The 19,563-nt window shown below is 33.4% G+C and overlaps 1 protein-coding gene and 1 non-coding gene across 2 annotated transcripts in view; one reads left to right on the forward strand and one right to left on the reverse strand.

Annotated features, from left to right (window-relative positions):
- The window catches only part of Rnf180 (ring finger protein 180), a 218,695-nt gene that overhangs the window by 169,523 nt on the left and 29,609 nt on the right, over positions 1-19,563 (reverse strand). Inside the window, exons 3-4 of the mRNA XM_048806108.1 lie at positions 5,873-5,968; positions 2,741-3,700 (exon numbers count right to left, since the gene is read on the reverse strand). Coding sequence (XP_048662065.1) covers positions 2,741-3,700; positions 5,873-5,968 — 1,056 coding nt within the window. The remainder of the gene's footprint in view (positions 1-2,740; positions 3,701-5,872; positions 5,969-19,563) is intronic.
- Positions 10,116-10,221, forward strand: LOC125617800. Its single transcript, XR_007348914.1, has one exon. It is a non-coding gene; the product is annotated as a U6 spliceosomal RNA (small nuclear RNA).

The raw sequence follows: 19,563 nt of genomic DNA on the forward strand, positions 1-19,563 counted from the left end.
AATAGAAACACCATATGATCCAGCAATCTCACTAGTTGGTTTGTGTCCAAAAGAGACAGAATCAGTGTGTTGAAGAGATATCTGTACTTCCATGTTTATTAAGGCACTATTCACAATAGCCAAGAAATGGAAACAGCCTGAGTGTCTATCACCAGATGAATGGATAAAGAAAAAAGCATGTAAACAATATATGTGATGGAATATTATGCAGTCATAAAAAGCTCAGTATTGGTATAAAATGGATGAAACTAGAGGTCATTAAGTCAGACAGAGAAGAAAACATCATTTGATCCTACTTATACATACAGAATATAAAAACTGATCTCAGAAGTTGAGAGTAGAATAGTTTTAACTGGAGGCTGGCAAGGGAAAGAGGGGAGTGGTAAAAGTTGACCAATGGGTATTCACTCACAGGAGAAATAACTTCTGGTATTCTTTTGCACAATATGATGACAATAGGTAATGATAATGTACTACATATTTCAAAAAAGGTAGAAGAGGGATTTTGAACAGTGTGTTGTGTGTGTGTGTGTGGCGGGGGGGTTTACTCAGGACTGAACCAGGGACCTCACACATGCTAGGCAAAGGCTCTACCACTGATCTACATTCCCAGTCCAGAAGAGGGATTTTGAATGATTTTATCATTAATAACATTTCAGAAGACAGATATGCTCACCCTTATTTAAATATTACACAATATATATATATGGGTCAAAACATCACGTTACCCATAAATATGTACAATTTTACTTCAATTAAAATATATAAAACATTTTAAGAAAATATTAACAACAGTAACTAGTACTTTTATATATTTTATTCTTATCTTTAAAAAAAGACAGTATCTGTACCAAAGTCATTACCCAAAAGCATGATATCTAAAACGAGCATTTGGTAAATCTTTACAGAATTTATCTTTATTAAGCATGTAATTAGCTGAATAATTAGCCATTAATTTATTTCAGATATTAACTTGATAGAATTTGTCTTTTTGCTTGATTTAGCATAATTAACTTTAAAATTATTTTTTCCTGGCTCTAACAATGGTGTGTATTTATATCAGCAACTCACAAAATTTCTCTACTCTTTTGCTCTACTCTTTTAAATTTTCTGCTCAAGAGACATTGGGCATTTGTTTGCTTATAGCTCTTGTGCAACCAATCAAACCTATTAGGATTCTACAGTGCCATTCCCCATACAAACCTTGTCACAGGTCTAATATTCCCTAATTCTGATTAATTAGATAAGCAAATTGGTCAAAAGTATGTATGTAAATAAAAAAGTAACTTCTATACAAAAACAAACACAAAAAAACACAAATGTTGTTGTTTAGCTCTAAACTGTGTAAAATAGAGCATTTCTATGCTGGAAAATAATTAATAATATAATTGATATTTTCAGAAGTACCTAACCCCAAAACTAAACAAACACATTATTTATTAACAGAATAAAGTAAATATGATTTTCATACTTCTTTTAAATTTCCATTTGGAAGAAAATTATTTCAGAGCTTTCCACATTGTTCTTAAGGATTTTCTTATTTGATCACTTAACATATGATCATTTCCAATTTATCTAGGCATAAGTCAAATTCTCAATAAACATTTTGAATTTTACAGCTTTAGTAAATTATAATATGCAGTATAGTATAATGATAATATATTAATTTTTACATTCTATAAAGTATATTTCAACATAACATCATCATCACTTGCACATAAACCAAACTTAAATGTTCTTATTAGCAACCAGTCAAAAATAATTATCTATAATTATTATTATACTATGTAACTGAAAGATGAAAAAAATCATCTAATCTGACGGAAGCACTCATTGCAGTTATTTTGTTTTATTGAGTCTGTGATTAGGATAACAAGCCATACAGGACTCACTTAACTGTCTTTAAAAAGAATGAACTATTATATGAAGTTGCAGCTTTCTATATTTTGGTGCTGTGGATAGTGTTAACATTCAACACATTAATTAATTAGAATTATCAATCCTACTAATGAGCAAATAATACAGGCAATTTACAAAAACAGTTCATACAGAAATATATCAGTCATCAAACTTCTAAATTTTTATAGCACCTCATTCATTGGTTTTAACTGTTTTTCACATTTATCATGCAGTCCTTTTACACATATCACCTTGGAACATATTATTATGGGGCACACAAGAAGTTCAAATCATAGAAAAGCAAACTGTTCTATAAAATTACAGTAAGGAAAATTACCCTTTAGATAATGTTCATCAGTTAGCACAGTTAATCATATATCAATCATATGAGCACATAATTAAAGTTTTTAGAAAATAACCATTTAAATGATGTGATGAAAAGTGAATGAATTTGTTACATGATTTGAATTTAGAAAACTTTTTTCCAACTTAACCTGAAATAAAATTACTGCAAAATAATCCTAGCACATAATAAAATTAAAATGTTTGTGATAAACAATTCAGTTTCAATATAATGAAATTAATCTTCCTTTATAATACTAGCTAAAACTGAGAAAAAGTACACAGAAGACGCTTTTTCTAAACATAAGAAAAACATAGAAATTGGTTTTTACATGGCAGTTATAGTAGGGCTACATAATTAAGTGTACCTAGAGAAAAATGTCACTTCAAAAATTGAAACTCCGTTTTTTTAATACAAATATTGAAAGTTAGCTCTACTCCCCAAATTCCAATACTTGTAAATTCAGAATTTTTAGTAAACTCTTATTTTAAAAATTACCTGCTTCTGTAGCCATCTTTCATGCCTTCGTTGTTTCCTTCTTAGATTCCTCAACTTGCTCCTTTCTCTCTTATTCAGCCTCTGATTAATGGTGCCCAATGAAAAACTGGCTGAGCGCAAGAAGTCCAGAGCAGAAAGGTGCTCCTCTTGGTCTGAGGCCTCCAGCATGCTCCTGCCGGCTGAGGGCAGGTCCATCAGGAAAGACAGGTTGTTAGTATTAGTGTGGTCAGAATACACTGAAGAAGCTTCTAGACCACACTGAAATTCTCCTCCTCTTTGTGTCTGGGTCTCACGGGGAGCCACTGAAAATCTTTGCAGCAGCATATCAGGATCAAAACTGGATGGATTCTGAAAGGAACAGCTATTTTTACTGGACTGTAAAGGCAAGCCTGCAAGGGAAACAGGCCGTGTTTCATTTAGCCTGGGATAGGCAGTCGTCTTACTATGTATTTCATATAAAGTGGGTAATAAAGTCAGTTTCTCATTGATGTTCAGATCCAAACTATGTGATTTTCTATGAAAAGCTCTTGCCGTGCACCTGCCAGACATAAGCTGGGGAACAAAAAGCTGGTATTTTGGATCTGATGTTTTGAAGAGCAATTTTTCATTCTTCATCTCAAAATATGTCGATCGCACCTCCAGGCACAGTGCTTCTGTTAATCTTCCAAGGCCATTATTATTTTGGGCCATGTTTAAAAGCCTGTAATTTCTGCTTTTGGAGCCACCACCTGTCAGCAGAGTTTCCTTGTCACAACCTGACTGAACTCTAGGATGTGACAAGTATTTCAGCGATGGTCTCATTAGTCTGCCTGCCTCTGTTGGTTGATAATCAGTCCGGCTCTTGGAGAGATGTACAGCTGCAAGCTGGCCACAGGAACATTTTGGAGTGCTGACAAAATTAAAGCCCCCTAAACGGGCCCCACAGAAAGGGCAATTCAGTTTTCCAACTGTCCACTGGGCCTACAGGTAATAAAAGAAAATAAAAACAATGGTTTCATTGTAAAGTAACTGAAGAGAATGGGAGTTTTTTTTTTAAAAGAAAGAAAAAAGCCAACCACATGAAAGTTTTCTATGCTACAGAAAAGACTAGCTTTCCCTTTTCTGATTAGTAGCAGAACAGCAAATGGAAATAAGCCTTCCAATAAATAGAGATAAGCAGCTACAAAGTTCTAGAATGATAACATATTGCAAATCATGCCCATCCAAACAATACTCCTAAGAATCCCAAAAGAGAGTATCTTAAACAATAGGTTGAATATGTATACAGGGTGAATTAATGAAAAGAAAAATATTCTATGGAACCAGGAAGCAAATCAGTCTACAGAGCTTAATTTGCAAGTAAAATCTCACAGAAAAGTGTCTGTTTTGATACACTTCTTGCATACCAAGCACCAGGGGAGGGAATTTTATCCAACTAACAGAATAAAGCTTTTCCTAGCTTTTTACATACAACCAAAAGATACTGATTGCTTACATTAGATAATGCATTTTCTATACTCAGTTTAGAAATTAACAATGAACTTGCTTAAAATGTTCTTTTCAACAAAGATAGTGGAACTTCTGTGGTGTCCTAATATATTTTGTAAAGTTCAGGACATTTGCAATGCCACTTACACTGGCATTCTCCCAGGAAATCATTACAATGTTAATAATGGGCGCAAGAGATATCTACCAAATGTTATTTTTTTTAACACCACTGACAAAAAAAAGTAAAACTTCTCAGTGGAGAAATGCAATTGTATTTTGCCCCAAATCATATTACTTATGTTTAAGACAGGTATTGTGCATTGTGAAAAATTAGCATGTTATTCACAAGGTGAGTTCTTGATTATATTTCATTAAGGATTCTTTAAAATCCAGCATTTTCATTTTGATTATACCATTAAAAGTCATAATTATCCAGCATATATGTATGTATAAATGCATATGTGTCTATACATGAATGATACATACAAGATGTTTCTTTCATTTAACAGGTTCTATTTTCGGTGCTGCGGAAGTACAGATGACCAAAATGTAAAAATCCTTGACTTTATAGAGCTTATACTCTAATGGAGGAGGCTAGGCAATTAACAACATCAGTATGCTATGTGTGTATAAATATATGTATATGATTATATAGGTTATATATACACTTTAATATAGTTATATTACTTATAGTGTGTGTGAACCTATAAAATATAGGTAGGTACATGAAGCAAACAAAGGAGATTGGCAGTGTGAAGAAGGATAATAAAGAGAAGGAACAGTCAACACATTGGCCAGGCAATTTCTCACTTAAATAAAGAGCAATGGAAATGAGGGAACAAACCAGATGAGTAATTTTGAGAAGATTGAAAGGGGAAATGTCAAGAGTAAAGTCTAAGACAGAAAAGTATCTGGACCACTTCAGTTATAATGAGGAGAACAATAAGTACAATATGGATCTAACCTGGGTTCCCTTCAACAGATGAATGGATAAAAAAAAATTGTGAGAGATATACACACACACACACACACACACATATATATATATATATATATATATATATATATATATACATATATATATATAATACACACATATATACACATATATATGTATATATACACACACAATAGAATATTGCTCAGCCATAAGAAAGAATATCTTTATGACTTTTGCCTATAAATGAATGGATCTGAAACTATGATGCTAAGTGAAATAAATCAATCCCCAAAAAACAAAGTTGAATGTTCTCTCTGATATACAGATGCTAACACACAACAAGCGGGGAGGGGAAGAAGAGAAATTCAGTAGATTAGACAAAGGGGAATACAGATAAAGGTGGGATACAAATAGGAAAGGCAGTGGAATAAACTTTCCTGTGTTCACATATGAGTACACCATCAGTGAAACTCCACATCATGTACAATCACAAGAACGGGATCCTAATTAGAATAAGTTATACTCCATGTATATATAATATGCCAAAATACACTCTACTGTCATGTATATCTAAAAAAAATTAAATACTTTAAAGAAAAGAGTAACACAATATTTCAAATATCTTAAAAAAAAACAATGCATCTAAGAAAAATAGTTCTAAAAGTAGACAATAATTCTCTAAAGGTTTCATATTTCTAATTTTATTCAGAAACTAAGAAACTTACTTTTTGTATTAGGCAATTTATCCACTCTGGAAGAGCTTCTATATTCATGTGCCACACATGGCAAATACTTTCAGCATCAACTGAATCATGTCTATCCTGTTGTATAAAAATGAGCAATATTATTAGTAATTATTAGTTTGGAATTTATTTCACAAATTTCATATTAAAATAAAATTCAAAAATAGAAATTAAACTTCAGTTAGAAAGCAAATATACACTGTCCTCCTTCTCTTGCTCCCATCACCAGAAGTCCACAAAGACAAAAAGAATTCTTTTTAGGAAATAACTACCTATGATTTAAGACAAAACCAAAATCCCCTTCACTTTATTAAATTCATCAAATAAAATTTAAAGTTCAGCCATAAATTATGGAATGAACAAATCCAGTGCCCTATTATTTTTCCGGTGGGTAAAACAAAATAATGCCATTCATGGTAACTTTCTCCCTGCCTTCAATCTCTGATTGTATTTTGTTTCTACTACTAACGTAATAAAGAAGATGTTATATTCTCTCTTAGGATGCTCAATAAACATTTGGAAGGATTAGGGGAGAGGAATGATAGGGCTCAGGACACACTACCCCTAAACATACCACCTTAACAGATTGAAAAACAGCAGAAACAGGAAGATTTCTCTGCCATTCCTCCTCCCCTTTTCCCCTGAAACAGGTAAACAACTTAGGAAGAATCTTCTGACCTCCTCCACAGTAGGTCATAAGACTCTCAATGGGGAAGTACCTTCCTATACAAGAGGGAAAGAAACATCCTTATCATTGAACATGAAGGGTCACAGAGAATATGAACAAACACATCATGCTAAGTTTCCCCAATCTGTTACCATTAGATCATATCTCCTTTGCCCTATCCTATTTCTCCATGACTCTGTAGTCGTCCATCTAACCTAAAATACCCATTTATTTCTTCAGTTCTTCATTTACATATGATGACTCCTCTGTCACATGAAACTTATGTTAAGTAAATCTATATGATTTTCTCTTGCTACTATGTCTTCTGTTATAACAGCTTTGGCCATGAACCTAGGATTGGGAGATAAAAAATAATTTTCCTCCCCTATAGGAACAATTGTATAGGTAGCCCAAAAAGTCCTGACTAAACTTTAGCTGTATAAGACCAACAAAGATCTAAAGAGAGAGGTTTGACTTTCTAAAACAGATTTGTAGAAATAAATTATATATAATTGGGACAAAATGGCTTTCCAACATGTCAGAAAAGAGCTGGGCAATGCCAGGCCCAGTGGGGCACACCTGTAATCCCAGTGGCTCAGGAAACTAAGGCAGAGGATTACAAACTCAAAGCTAGCATCAGCAACTTAGCAAGGCTATGAGCAACTTAGTGAGATCCTGTCTCTAGATAAAAATATAAAAAAGGGTTGGAGATGTGGATCAGTTGGATAGCACCCCTGTGTTCAATCCCTGGTACCCAAAACAACAACAACAACAACAAAAAAAAAAGTAAGGGGCAGACCAAGGTAAAGAAATGTCTGTTTACTATGTATGTATGTATGTGACCTAATTTCCTTTTAGGGTCTCAGTTTAATCACCTGTAAGTTATTGCTTCATAATTTTAAAGTCCATGCTGGGTTGACAAAATTTCACTCTATGAAATGACAGGGAAGTGTTGTTGAGAGGAAATAGAGAAAGAATAAGGCTCCCACCCATATATTTTTAAGGATCAGATTCTATGATGAATAGCTCTACAAGTTACAAAAGCACAATACTTTCTCTCTCAGATTCCAAGCAGTTATAATATTAGTTACTATAATCAATAAAACAAAGTAACAAACAGCAAGGACATTTCTAGAGACACCTTTTAAGTCTTGTGTTTACAGTGATAGAAAAGGGAAAAGGCTGACTTTAAGAATCCTTCATCAAATAATCTATCTTAGGCTGTGACTTGGAGCCAGTATCATCCAGAGTTTCTAGGTTTAATTTTGAAGCTAGTCCTTCCTGAGCTCTTTTTCTTGTCTATCATTACCTCTTAATATGCTAAAAGGTGACCGGCCATAGACAAAAAGTTTCAGTGTGATTTATTTACATATTGTTAAGATTTATAAAGAAGCTATCTTGATCTAATTTTCTTTAGCACCATCCCCAAACCACAATATAAATTAAAAGAGAAAAGAGACTTGAGCTATTTTTACATGTTGAGCCATGTGTCATTATTCTGAATACTATAGACAGTAAAATTTCATATACAATGAACACAATCAGTGGTAAAGAGTAATCAATATATATCAAGTTACACTTGGATATGAGCAAGAAGTTCTGGTGTGCAATCTTAAAGCCAAGCTCTATAGAATGTAATTTTTTGGAAAAAAAAGGAATCAATAGCTGAAGTAGAAGATATTGATGGGCAACTTCCAATAGACCAGAAATCATAAGAAACTTCTAAGAGATTAGTGAGGGGAAAAAAACAAACAAAACCCCCAGCATTGTGTACTGAAGTATAGAATAGATTAAAAATCACAAAGAATGGTCTAAGCCACAGTAGTAGAAACTAGAAACAAAGGAGGTACTGGGGAAACTATTAGGGATTCAGTTGAAGTTTATCTGTCTTTAGGCAAGAGTAGTACTTGGATCAGAAAGAAATAAGGCAACATGCAAGGGTGGCTAGAATTGCCTAGAAAAAAAAGGGAAAACATCTGCAGTAAAGTTCAGAGATGAGATGCTGAGGACCAACCTGTTCTCAATGAAAATGGTACCAACAGCAACTAATGAGAATGATGTAGATTTGTTAGTGCCAATAAAACATGTATTTAATACTGTTTGCTTAAAAAAGGTGAAATAGAAATACAGAAGGCTATAAGCTTATAAAAATGATGGTTATATAATTATAATTTTGTACACATTGGTCATTGGTCAAAACTCATTGCAATGTATATTTTGTAAACTGTACACTAATAAAATTGACCAAAATGAAAAATAATAGATAAAATATCCTTAAAGTTTCACTGAATATTAGACTAAAAAAGAGGGAAAAAAACTACAAAGTAATGAAACTGGAGCCAAGGACCAATTTGAAGAGTGGATCTAAATGGAAAAGTAAGTTTTTTGTACCAGGAGAGGTTGTGATTGTTTTAGATGTATGTCCTGATTTAGTCACCATAACCTCATGAGGTAATTAATATTACTAACCCAGTCTGACAGACAGGAAAATTGGAGCCTAAGGGAGACAGTTCAGTTGATAGCTGACAGGTGACAGATCCACACTGGATTTAAACATATGCAGTCTAGATGAGTACCCTGTCCTTCCATCACCAGACTCCAGTCATAAGCTGAAAGCCCTCTAACTTCTTTCAATGATCTCAAGAAAATATATCTTCAATTTTATCAAGAAATGAGGAACTTCAAGTTACAATGGGTCTCCATGTGCTTGTTCAGCGGTAAGAAAATTACATGAAAATAAGGAAACACCCTTGAATCATTTTCCTTAAATCTACAGCATAATACAAATGTTTAGAGATGTTATCAGACTTGCCCCTTACAGGGATAAACCTTGCATTGTTTAGTCACTGGTAATTCTAGGCTCCAAACTTTATTCTAAAATATCTCAATTTCTACAGAGTTGATATAAACAGCAACATTCTGGCAAGGCTCTCTCTTGACAACACTAAAAGAAGAGTCATCCAGATCAAGATCACAAGCTCTGTAAAAAGCACTGTCTCAGAACAGTGTTTTTCCAAATGCAGTCTGCAGATCACCAGCACCAGAAACACTTGGGATCCTTTTTAAAAATATATAAAAATTATAAATTTTTACTAAGAGAGAGAGAGAGAGAGAGAATTTTTTAATATTTATTTTTTAGTTCTCGGAAGACATAACATCTTTGTTTGTATGTGGTGCTGAGGATCGAACCCGGGCCGCATGCATGCCAGGCAAGCGCACTACCACTTGAGCCTCATCTCCAGCCCCAAATTTATATTCTTGATCCACACGCAGAGTGACTACACTCTAAATAAACACTTAGGATTCTCATATACAATAAAGTTAAGAACCTTGAGACATCTTTAGAATTTGATTTTCTGTGCTTTGATTATCTGGTTTTTCCAAAATATTAAAGTCTAATACTGATTAATTTGCAATGATAGTTCAGTCAGTACTAGCCTATTTTTGTTACTCATGAATTAAATCTGGGTAACTTAGAAAAAGCACTAAACTGAAGATCCTAACTCCAATTTACTTTATCAAATAGTTTAAGAAAGTTACCTTCAAAGGTAGAGTATAGTGCTCACTTGGGCAGCACATATACTAAAACTGGAACGATACAGAGAAGATTAGCATGGCCCCTACATAAGATGACACACAAATTCATGAAGCATTCCATATTTTTAAGCTATCTATGCTAATCCACAGGCCAACATCATTCTAAATGGAGAAAAACTGAAAGTATTACCTCTAAAAACTGGAACAAGACAGGGATGACCTCTCTCACCACTTCTATTTAACAGAGTTCTTGAAACTCTAGCCAGAGCAATTACAGATGAAAGAAATTAAAGGGATAGGGATAGGAAAAGAAGAACTCAAATTATCACTATTTGCCAACAACATGATTCTATACCTAGAAGATCCAAAAAATTCCACCAGAAAACTTCTAGAACCAATAAATGAATTTGGCAAAGTATCAGGCTATAAAAATCAACACCCATAAATCAAAGGCATTTCTGTACATCAATGACAAATCCTGTGTAAGAGAAACTACCCCCACTTACTATAACATCAAAAAAATAAAATATTTAACGAAAGTGGTGAACATTGAAAATTACAGAACAATAAAGAAAGAAGTTAAAGAAGATGTAGAAGATGGAAAGATCTCCTATGTTCTTGGATAGGCAGAATTAATATTTTCAAAATGACCATACTACAAAAAGCACTATTGCAATTCCAATCAAAATCCCAATGACATTCCTCATAGAAATAGAAAAAGCAGTCATGAAATTCATCTGGAAAAATAAAGAGACCTAGAATAGCTAAAGTAATCCCTGGCAAGAAGAGTGAAGCAGGTGGCATCACTATACCAGACTTTATACTACAGAGCAATAGTAACAAAAACAGCATGGTATTGGCACCAAAATAGACTTGTAGACTAATGGTACAGAAAGAGGACACAAAGACAAACCCACATAAACACAGTTATCTCATATCAGACCAAAGTGCCAAAAACATATTGGAGAAAGGATAGCCTCTTCACCAAATGGTGCTGGAAAAACTGGAAATCCATATGCAACAAAATGAAATTAAGCCTTATCTCTCACCATGCATAAAGTTTACCTCAAAGTGAATCAAGGACCTAGGAATTAAACCAGAGACCCTGCACCTAATAGAAGAAAAAGTAGACCCAAATAAATCTTCATCATGTTGGATTAGGCCCCAACATCCTTAATAAGACTCCTATAGTGGGTCTGGGATTGTGGCTCAGTAGTTGAGCGCTTACCTAGCATGGACAGAGCCCTGGGTTCAATCCTAAGCACCACATAAAAATAAATGAATGGAATAAAGATATTGTGTCCAACTACAGCTAAAAAATATATAAATATTAAATAAAGACTCCTACAGAGCAAGAAATAAAATCAAAAATCAATAAATGGGATGGATTCAAACTAAAAAGCTTCTTCTCAGCAAAAGAAACAATCAGTGAGGTGAAGAGAGAGCCTACATACAGAATGGGAGCAAATTTTTACCACTTGCACATCAGATAGAGTACTCATCTCTAGGATATAAAAAGAACTCAGAATTCTTAACACCAAAACAAATAACCCAATCAATGAACGGGCCAAGGAACTGAACAGACACTTCTCAGAAGAGGATATAAAATCAATCAACAAATATATGAAAAAAATGTTCAACATCTCTAGCAATTAGAGAAATGCAAATCAAAACTACTCTTAAGATTCCATCTCACTCCAGTCAGAATGGCAACTATTAAGAATACAAACAAACAATAAGTGTTGGTGAGGATGTGGGGAGAAAGGCACACCCATACATTGCTGGTGGGATTGCAAATTGGTGCAACCAATATGGAAAGCAGTATGGAGAATCCTTGGAAAACTGGGTATGGAGCCACCATTTGACCCAGCTATCCCACTCCTTGGTTTATACCCAAAGGACTTAAAAACAACATGCTACAGTAATGCACCCACATCAATGTTTTAGCAGCACAATTCACAAAAGCTAAATTTTGGAACCACCTAGATACCCTTCAGTAGATGACTGGAAAAAAGAAACTGTTATATATAAACAATGGAATATTACTCAGCATTAAAAGAGAATAAAACCATAGCATTTGCAGGGAAATGTATGGAGTTAGAAAATACTATGCTAAGTGAAGTAAGCCAATCCCAAAAAAACAAATGTCAAATGTTTTCTCTGATATGAAGATGCTAATCCATAATGGGGATAGGAGGGAAGCATGGGAGGAATGGAGAAACTTTAGATATGGCAAATGGGAGGGAGGGGAAGAAGGGGGAAGGCAGGTAGGAAAGACAGTGGAATGAGATGTACATCATTACCCAAAGTACATGTATGAAGACAAGTATCTTGTCACAGTGATGAAAAGCTGATTAACACAATATTTAACCATATAACATTGATCATAATACTAAGAAGCCACTATATTCCATAAGTTCTTGAAATGCTTCAAAAACATTTCTATGTGAATAAACATTATAATCATAGTTGTAGACAGGTAAAGGAAGTTTGACAATACTTCTTTTGATTTTTACTAAATAACAAATTTTTATATTACTATGCCCCATGTGATGTTTTAACATTTTTTTTTCTATCTTACAGATAGGGACATTGATACAAAAGAAATTAAACTGTGCTGGAGTTGTGGTTCAGTGGTAGAGTGCTTGCCTGGCAAGTGTGAGTCCCTGGGTTTGATCCTCAGCACCACATATAAATAAATAAAACAAAAGATCCATTGATAACTAAAAAAAAAATAAAAAGAAGTATTTAAAAAATTAAACTATTAAATAACTTGTCAAGGTCACAAAGTAAGAAACATAGTAAAGATTTCCATTCAACTAGTCTGGCTTCAGAATTTATGAACTTACCCAATAGGCTCCCACTGTTATCTCCTATACCAAATAAATACTATAGTTTTAGAGCAATAAACTTTCTTACACATATTGCCTTAGTATGTCTTAAGGCATGATACTGCTCTTCTTCCCGAGTCATAACATATTTGTAAATTAAACAAAAATAATATATTTACTTGTACAGGGAAAGATAGATTTAGAAAAAAAAAATCCCACAGCTGTACTTGCTATTTGACATCTTAACCTGATCTTCATTTGAGAACTATTAATATAGAGCAAGAACCCCATTATTTTCTGAACAGTTAAAAGTCAAAGTATACTTTCATGCCAAAAATTTAAAAAATAAATAAAATTTAAAAGGAGAGAAATCAGTTATAGCAATTGATAAAAATAAGAGGAACATAAAAGGCTGGGTTGAATATATAGTATTCTGTTTCCTTTTCTGAAAATTGAGATATGGTAGGCAAGAAAAGAAAAACCAGGATAAACACAGAGGCCTCAATTATAAATGAAACTGACAGTACTTCACATGTATTTCCATATGTACCTTCTAAGAAAAAGAAATATATATATGACACTTGTAATAGTTGTTCCTAATACAATTTTTCAGATAAAATGGCACATTAAAACCATTATAAAAAAACATTATAAAAGTCTTAAGTCACTTAAGTTTTTTTAAATCACACAAATATAAATATTTTAAAAACACAATTTTTTTCTTTTTCTTTTCTTTTTGTGGTGTGAGAGATGAATCCATTGACTTGTACCAGGCAACTGCTACAACTGAGCTATACCCAAGATCTAAAACAAGTTTTAATGGAAATATTTTAAGATGAATGATGAAACTAGAAACAACCTAATGTGAGAAATTGAAGGTGTTTAAAGTAGTGGTTAATTTTTCCCAAGGTTATCTCCTTGGGAAAAATTTAAATGAACATTAGAAAATTTCACTAGGATTAAAAAAAATTAGTAGATTTTTACATCTCAAATTTATCATGTGGGGGAAGGAGAAGGAAGAAACTAATAGCCAATTCACATAATGCTGCCAGGAAAATGTTGCCAAAATGTTTGTAAATGAAATAATTTGTTCAAGCAGCAGGGGGAGCTAATGTATAAGTATTTTACTTTTTCTTTAAGGGTAGGAAATGTCTTCAATTACTGAATAAAATCAGAATACCATTTAATTTTAAAATTATAAATTTGATGCTTTGCTTTTTATCATTATGTGATTTTTTAAGATTTTAAATGAAACAGGTTAAAGTTAGAAAGTTGAAACAATTTAATAACTATTATATAGGTTTAAAAGTTTATGTGACACAAAGCAAGAAGGTTCAGAGGTAAAATTTTCAGACAGTGAGAGCTGTAATTTAATCAGCATCTTAATCCACTGATGGATTGACTGGATGGTAACTGTAGGTAGGGTGTGGCTGGAGGAAGTAAGTCACTGGTGGGTGACTTTGGGGTTTATATTTTGTACCTAGTAAGAAGAGCTCTCTCTGCTTCCTGATTGCCATATCCTGAGCTGCCGCCTTCTGCCACGCTCTTCTTCCATGTCCTGCCTCACCTCAGGCCCAGATCTATGGAGTCAGTTGACTATGAACTGAACCTTTCAAGCCATGAGACAAAATAAACTTTCCTTTCTCCTTAAGTTGTTCTTGTCAGGTGTTTTTGGTCACAGTGATGAAAAAGGTGATTAAAACAATAACATCATTATACAGATTACGAGTATGATGATGTGAGGGGGAAAAAAAAGTGTGTCACATTAGATTGGGTAGAGAGAAGTGATGGGGGGGATAGGAAGAACAGCAGAATAAAATAGACACAAGTATTGCTGTATGTATATACATGACTGTATGACCAATGTGATTCTGCAACCTGTACACTCAGTATAATGAGAAATTATACCCCATTTGATTCAAATGCATGATATGTCAAGATCATTGTACTGTCATGTGTAACTAATTAAAACAAATAAAAAAAATAACATTTTGAAAGATATTTAACACTCGGCATTTCCAAGAAAACAATAATTTTTCCTTAGCTAATTCATTAACAGTGAGCCAACTATATTATTTAACCACCACAGCTGCAATACACCATAGGGAAAAAATTATACAACAAGAATGTCATTTAGATGAGCAACTTCTTCTTCTTCTTCTTCTTCTTCTTTTTTTTTTTTTTTTTTTTTTTTTTTTTAGTATGAAGGGATTGAATCCAAGGATGCTTTACCACTGAGCCATATCTCAACCCTTTTGAGACATGATCTCCCTAAATTGCCCAGGCTGGCCTAAACTTGTAATTCTTCTGCCTCAGCCTTTCTGAGTTGCTGGGATTAAAGGCATATGTCACTGTGTCTGGTGGTGTTAATTAATTATTCTTAGTGAAATCTTCAAAGTGTTGCAAATGTAAAGAAATTAAAATTCTATTGGATTATTTGATTTTTCTGTTTGCTTTGAGAAGTTACTTCAAGGGTAAAAACTTTTTAAATCAAAAGCTCAGAATGAATTTAGGAAAGAAAGAAATCAATCAATCCTCACTTAAGAGTAAATAGGCAACTTGCACCCACTCTTCCACCTTTTTAATTCACTCTTCACAGTATGTAACCAATGTGATTTTTTCTAAATTCAAGAGCCACATCACTCCCTCTCAGGGATTTCTCAGCTCTTAGGATAAAGAACAAAGTCTTTCATTGGATTTACAACCACAAATGACCTAACACCCATCTTTTTAGCCTCATATGTTGTCAGATTCCTTTTGATCTCTGAACCCCAATCATAGCAATCGCCTTTATTTCTATGAATGTATCACAGGGACTTTGAGTGTGTTGGTCCTGAAGCTTGGAATGATTTACTTCCTGTACTGCCCTCACTTACCTATTCTATCTCCATACAAGTTACTTTTTCAGAAAATTCCTTCGCCTCATAGCTAGACCCAGCATCCTGGCTATATCCCATTCATATGGTTCTCTAGGCTTTTCTTTATGCCATTTATTCAGCTAGTAACTTATGTGATTGACCAATATCTAATATTTATATGAACAACAGATATAATTATATGATTACTCAATATTATAAATATTAAGTTTTCAACATTAAATCAGAAACTTTAATATTAAATATTAATAAGACACATACATATAACCCCATTAATTAATTATTAATGGGGTTATATGTATGTTAATATATTAATATAATATTAATATTAAATTATATGTAAACTGAAAACTTCACAAGGACAGATAATTTCTCTTTTGCTCATCTCTGAACTTCCTATGCCTATAACAGGACACATGGTGTTGTAGTCTGCTTGGGCTACCATAATAAAATCCCACAGACTGAAGAACTTAAACAATAGAAATTTACTTTTTCACTGTTCTAGAGGCTAACTCCACAATCAGAGCACCAGCATATTCAGGTTCTTTCTATCTTACTGATAGCTACCTTCTCATTATATCCTCACATGATCTTTCTCTTGGCTTCTTCTTATAAGGCCACAAGTATTATTGAATTACAGCCTCATCTTTATCACTCATTTAACCTTAATTACCTCCTAAAAACCCTATATCTAAGTACAACTGTGTTGTAGTTCAACATATGCATTAGTAGGGGAATACAATTCAGTCCATTGCATGTCACAAGACTAACTATGAAACTAGTAAACACAAAATATTAAAAATGTAATAGCATTGAAATATATATTTTGAGATTATAGCCAATGAAGGAAAGAATAATAAAGCCACCAGAATAATAAAGCCAAGGAGAAAATTAGCAAACCACCTAAAAAGGAGGTATGTAATTTTATAATCAATTCAATATTCTTTGATCATATTCATGGCAGCCACTGCATTATCATGGTATTATAAGGATGAAGTACTTCTTAGCCTAGTGATGAAAAAGAGTCATAACCCAATAATATAAAGTGCCTTACAGTAAACGTTGGACTATTCCTCAGTTATTAGTTTCTTCATCTCATTGAAATTTGGTTCTTGCCTCTACTATTCTTACAACTACAATAATCATTGACTAATGATCTCATTTCTAAAACCAATGACCACTTTTAATTCTCATTCAGAGTCTTTTCATATGGCTATACAGTTTGTACACAACCTCTGCATTAATGTAGGGGAAACATTTCATAGACTAGCATTCTCTAGGATCCACATGAAAGACAGTGTCTCATCTTCTAGATCTCCCAACAACATTCAACACTAATAACCAATCTGTGTTTCTGGAAGATGTTCATCCTTTGACTTCTATGAAACTGCATCCTATTTTTTGTCCATGGCTCCCTTTTCCTTCTTTGTGATCTTCTATTTTTCTGTCTATCCTAGAAAGTTTCCTATGTCCTCTTCTCTCACTCCATTCACATATTGCAATGGTGATTCCACCTACTTTCACAGCTTCCCTCACTACCTACATGCTGAGGACTCACTCCTAAATCTATACTCTTATTTCCTATTTCTAACATATCTGAATGTTCTACAGGCCGCATTAACTTGACATGTCCAAATTATAACAACTAAAACTGAGGGCACTACCACAGATGGAACAAATGGAGATAATTTCTATTATTTGATTTTTAAATTTTTTTAGGAGTTTTGCTGTGATTTTGCTTTTGATTTTACTTTTGATTCTTCTCCACACGTCTTATGACTCAGGTCTAAAGACAGAGTAGAAGCCCCCTTTTCTCTCTATGAAAATTGTAAACTCCATTGTAAATTCCCTCATGTCTTATTGCATGACAGTGGCTGGAAAGCTAAAGCTCAAATGTCCATATTCCTTTACAGCTCAGTTTAAATATAACCTAGAAAAGCTCAACATGCATATGGCCTATGGTACCACAACTCCACTTCTAATAATATACCTCTGTCATGTATACTAAGATACATATAAGAAAGCTAAAAGCAACACTGGATTTTAGCACAAAACAACTAGACGTAATTCAAATGTCTACCAATAGTAGAGTTAATTATAATGTGACATATATAATATCCTAGAATACTACACAAACATGAAAGTAAACTAAAGCCACACTTCAACATGGTGATGCTGAGTTAACAGCAAGTTCCAGAAGAACACCTATCCACAGTGTGACTCCATTTATAGAAAGTTCAGAAATAAAACACTTATTTTATTATTTAATTAAGTGTATACTTTAGTAGGTAATAAATGTAAATAATTAGGTCATTAATTTAGTATCTTTTCAACACAACCTCTGATAAACTTACTTTTAGATTATAATAATTTATTTTGTGATTTCCTATAATTAGAATATATCTTTTTATGTGCATCTTTGATATTTTTACAATATGTAGGCTTATAAAATATAAGGCACATTTTCATAATTTATAGAAGGACTTAAGGAAAAGCAAATCACATATCTGCTACCCTGATTAAGAGATACAACAATGAGGGCTGGGGTTGTGGCTCAATGGCAGAGTGCTTGCCTAGTATGCATAAGGCACTGGGTTCGATTCTCAGCACCACATATCAATAAATAAAATAAATGTCAATTGGAAAAAAAAAGAGAGAGAGAGAGATACAACAATGAGACCATGGATAGAGCCTGGCATACATGAAGGCACTGGGTTCAACCACCAGCACCACAAAAAAATTACAAAAAGAAAATCAACATTATTTTAGACACCCCCTCAGTCCTTCCTAATTATAAACTTCCTTCTCTAGACTTAATCATGATATTAACAAGACAGGAATGCCCTCTTTCACCACTCCTATTCAATATATTCCTTGAAACTCTACCCAGATCAATTAAATAGACAAAAGGAATTAAAGGGATATGTCCAGGAAAAGAACTCAAACTATCACTGTTTGCCCACAACATGATTCTATGCTTAGAGAATCCAAAAAACGCCATCAGAAAACTTCTGGAATTAATAAATTAATTCAGCAAAGTAGCAGGATACAAAATCAATACCTATATATCAAACAAATTTCTATACATGAGTGATAAATCCTCTGAGAGAAATTATGAAAACTACCCCATTCACAATAGCCTCAAAAAAATAAAATAAAATACTCAGGAATCAACTTAACAAAAAAGGTGAAAGACCTCTACAATGAAAACTACAAAACACTAAAGAAAGAAATTGAAAAAGACCTTAGAAAATGGAAAGATTTCCAATGTTCTTGGATAGGAAGAATTTTTATTGTCAAAATGGCAATACCATCAAAAGCATAATACAGGTTTAATGCAATTCCAATTGAAATCCCAATGACATTCCTCATGGAACTAAAAAAAAGCAACCCTGAAATTCATTTGGAAAAATAAAAGACCCAGAATAGCCAAAGCAATCCTTAGCAAGAAAAGTAAAGCAGGAGGCATCATAATACTAGACCTTAAACTATACTACAGAGCTATAGTAACAAAAACAGCATGGTATTGGCACCAAAATAAACAAGTAGACCAATGGTACCGAATAGAAGACACACAGAAAAAATCCACATAAATTCAGTTATCTCATACTAGACAAAGGCACCAAAAACATACATTGGTGAAAAGATAGCCTCTTCAAAAATGGTCCTGGGAAAACTGGCAGTCCATATGCAGCAAAATGAAATTAAACCACTATCTCTCATCATGCACAAAACTCACTTCAAAGTGGATTGGAACCTAGG

Source organism: Marmota marmota, unplaced genomic scaffold (genome assembly GCF_001458135.2).
Source record: "Marmota marmota marmota unplaced genomic scaffold, marMar, whole genome shotgun sequence".
Lineage (NCBI taxonomy): Eukaryota > Metazoa > Chordata > Mammalia > Rodentia > Sciuridae > Marmota > Marmota marmota.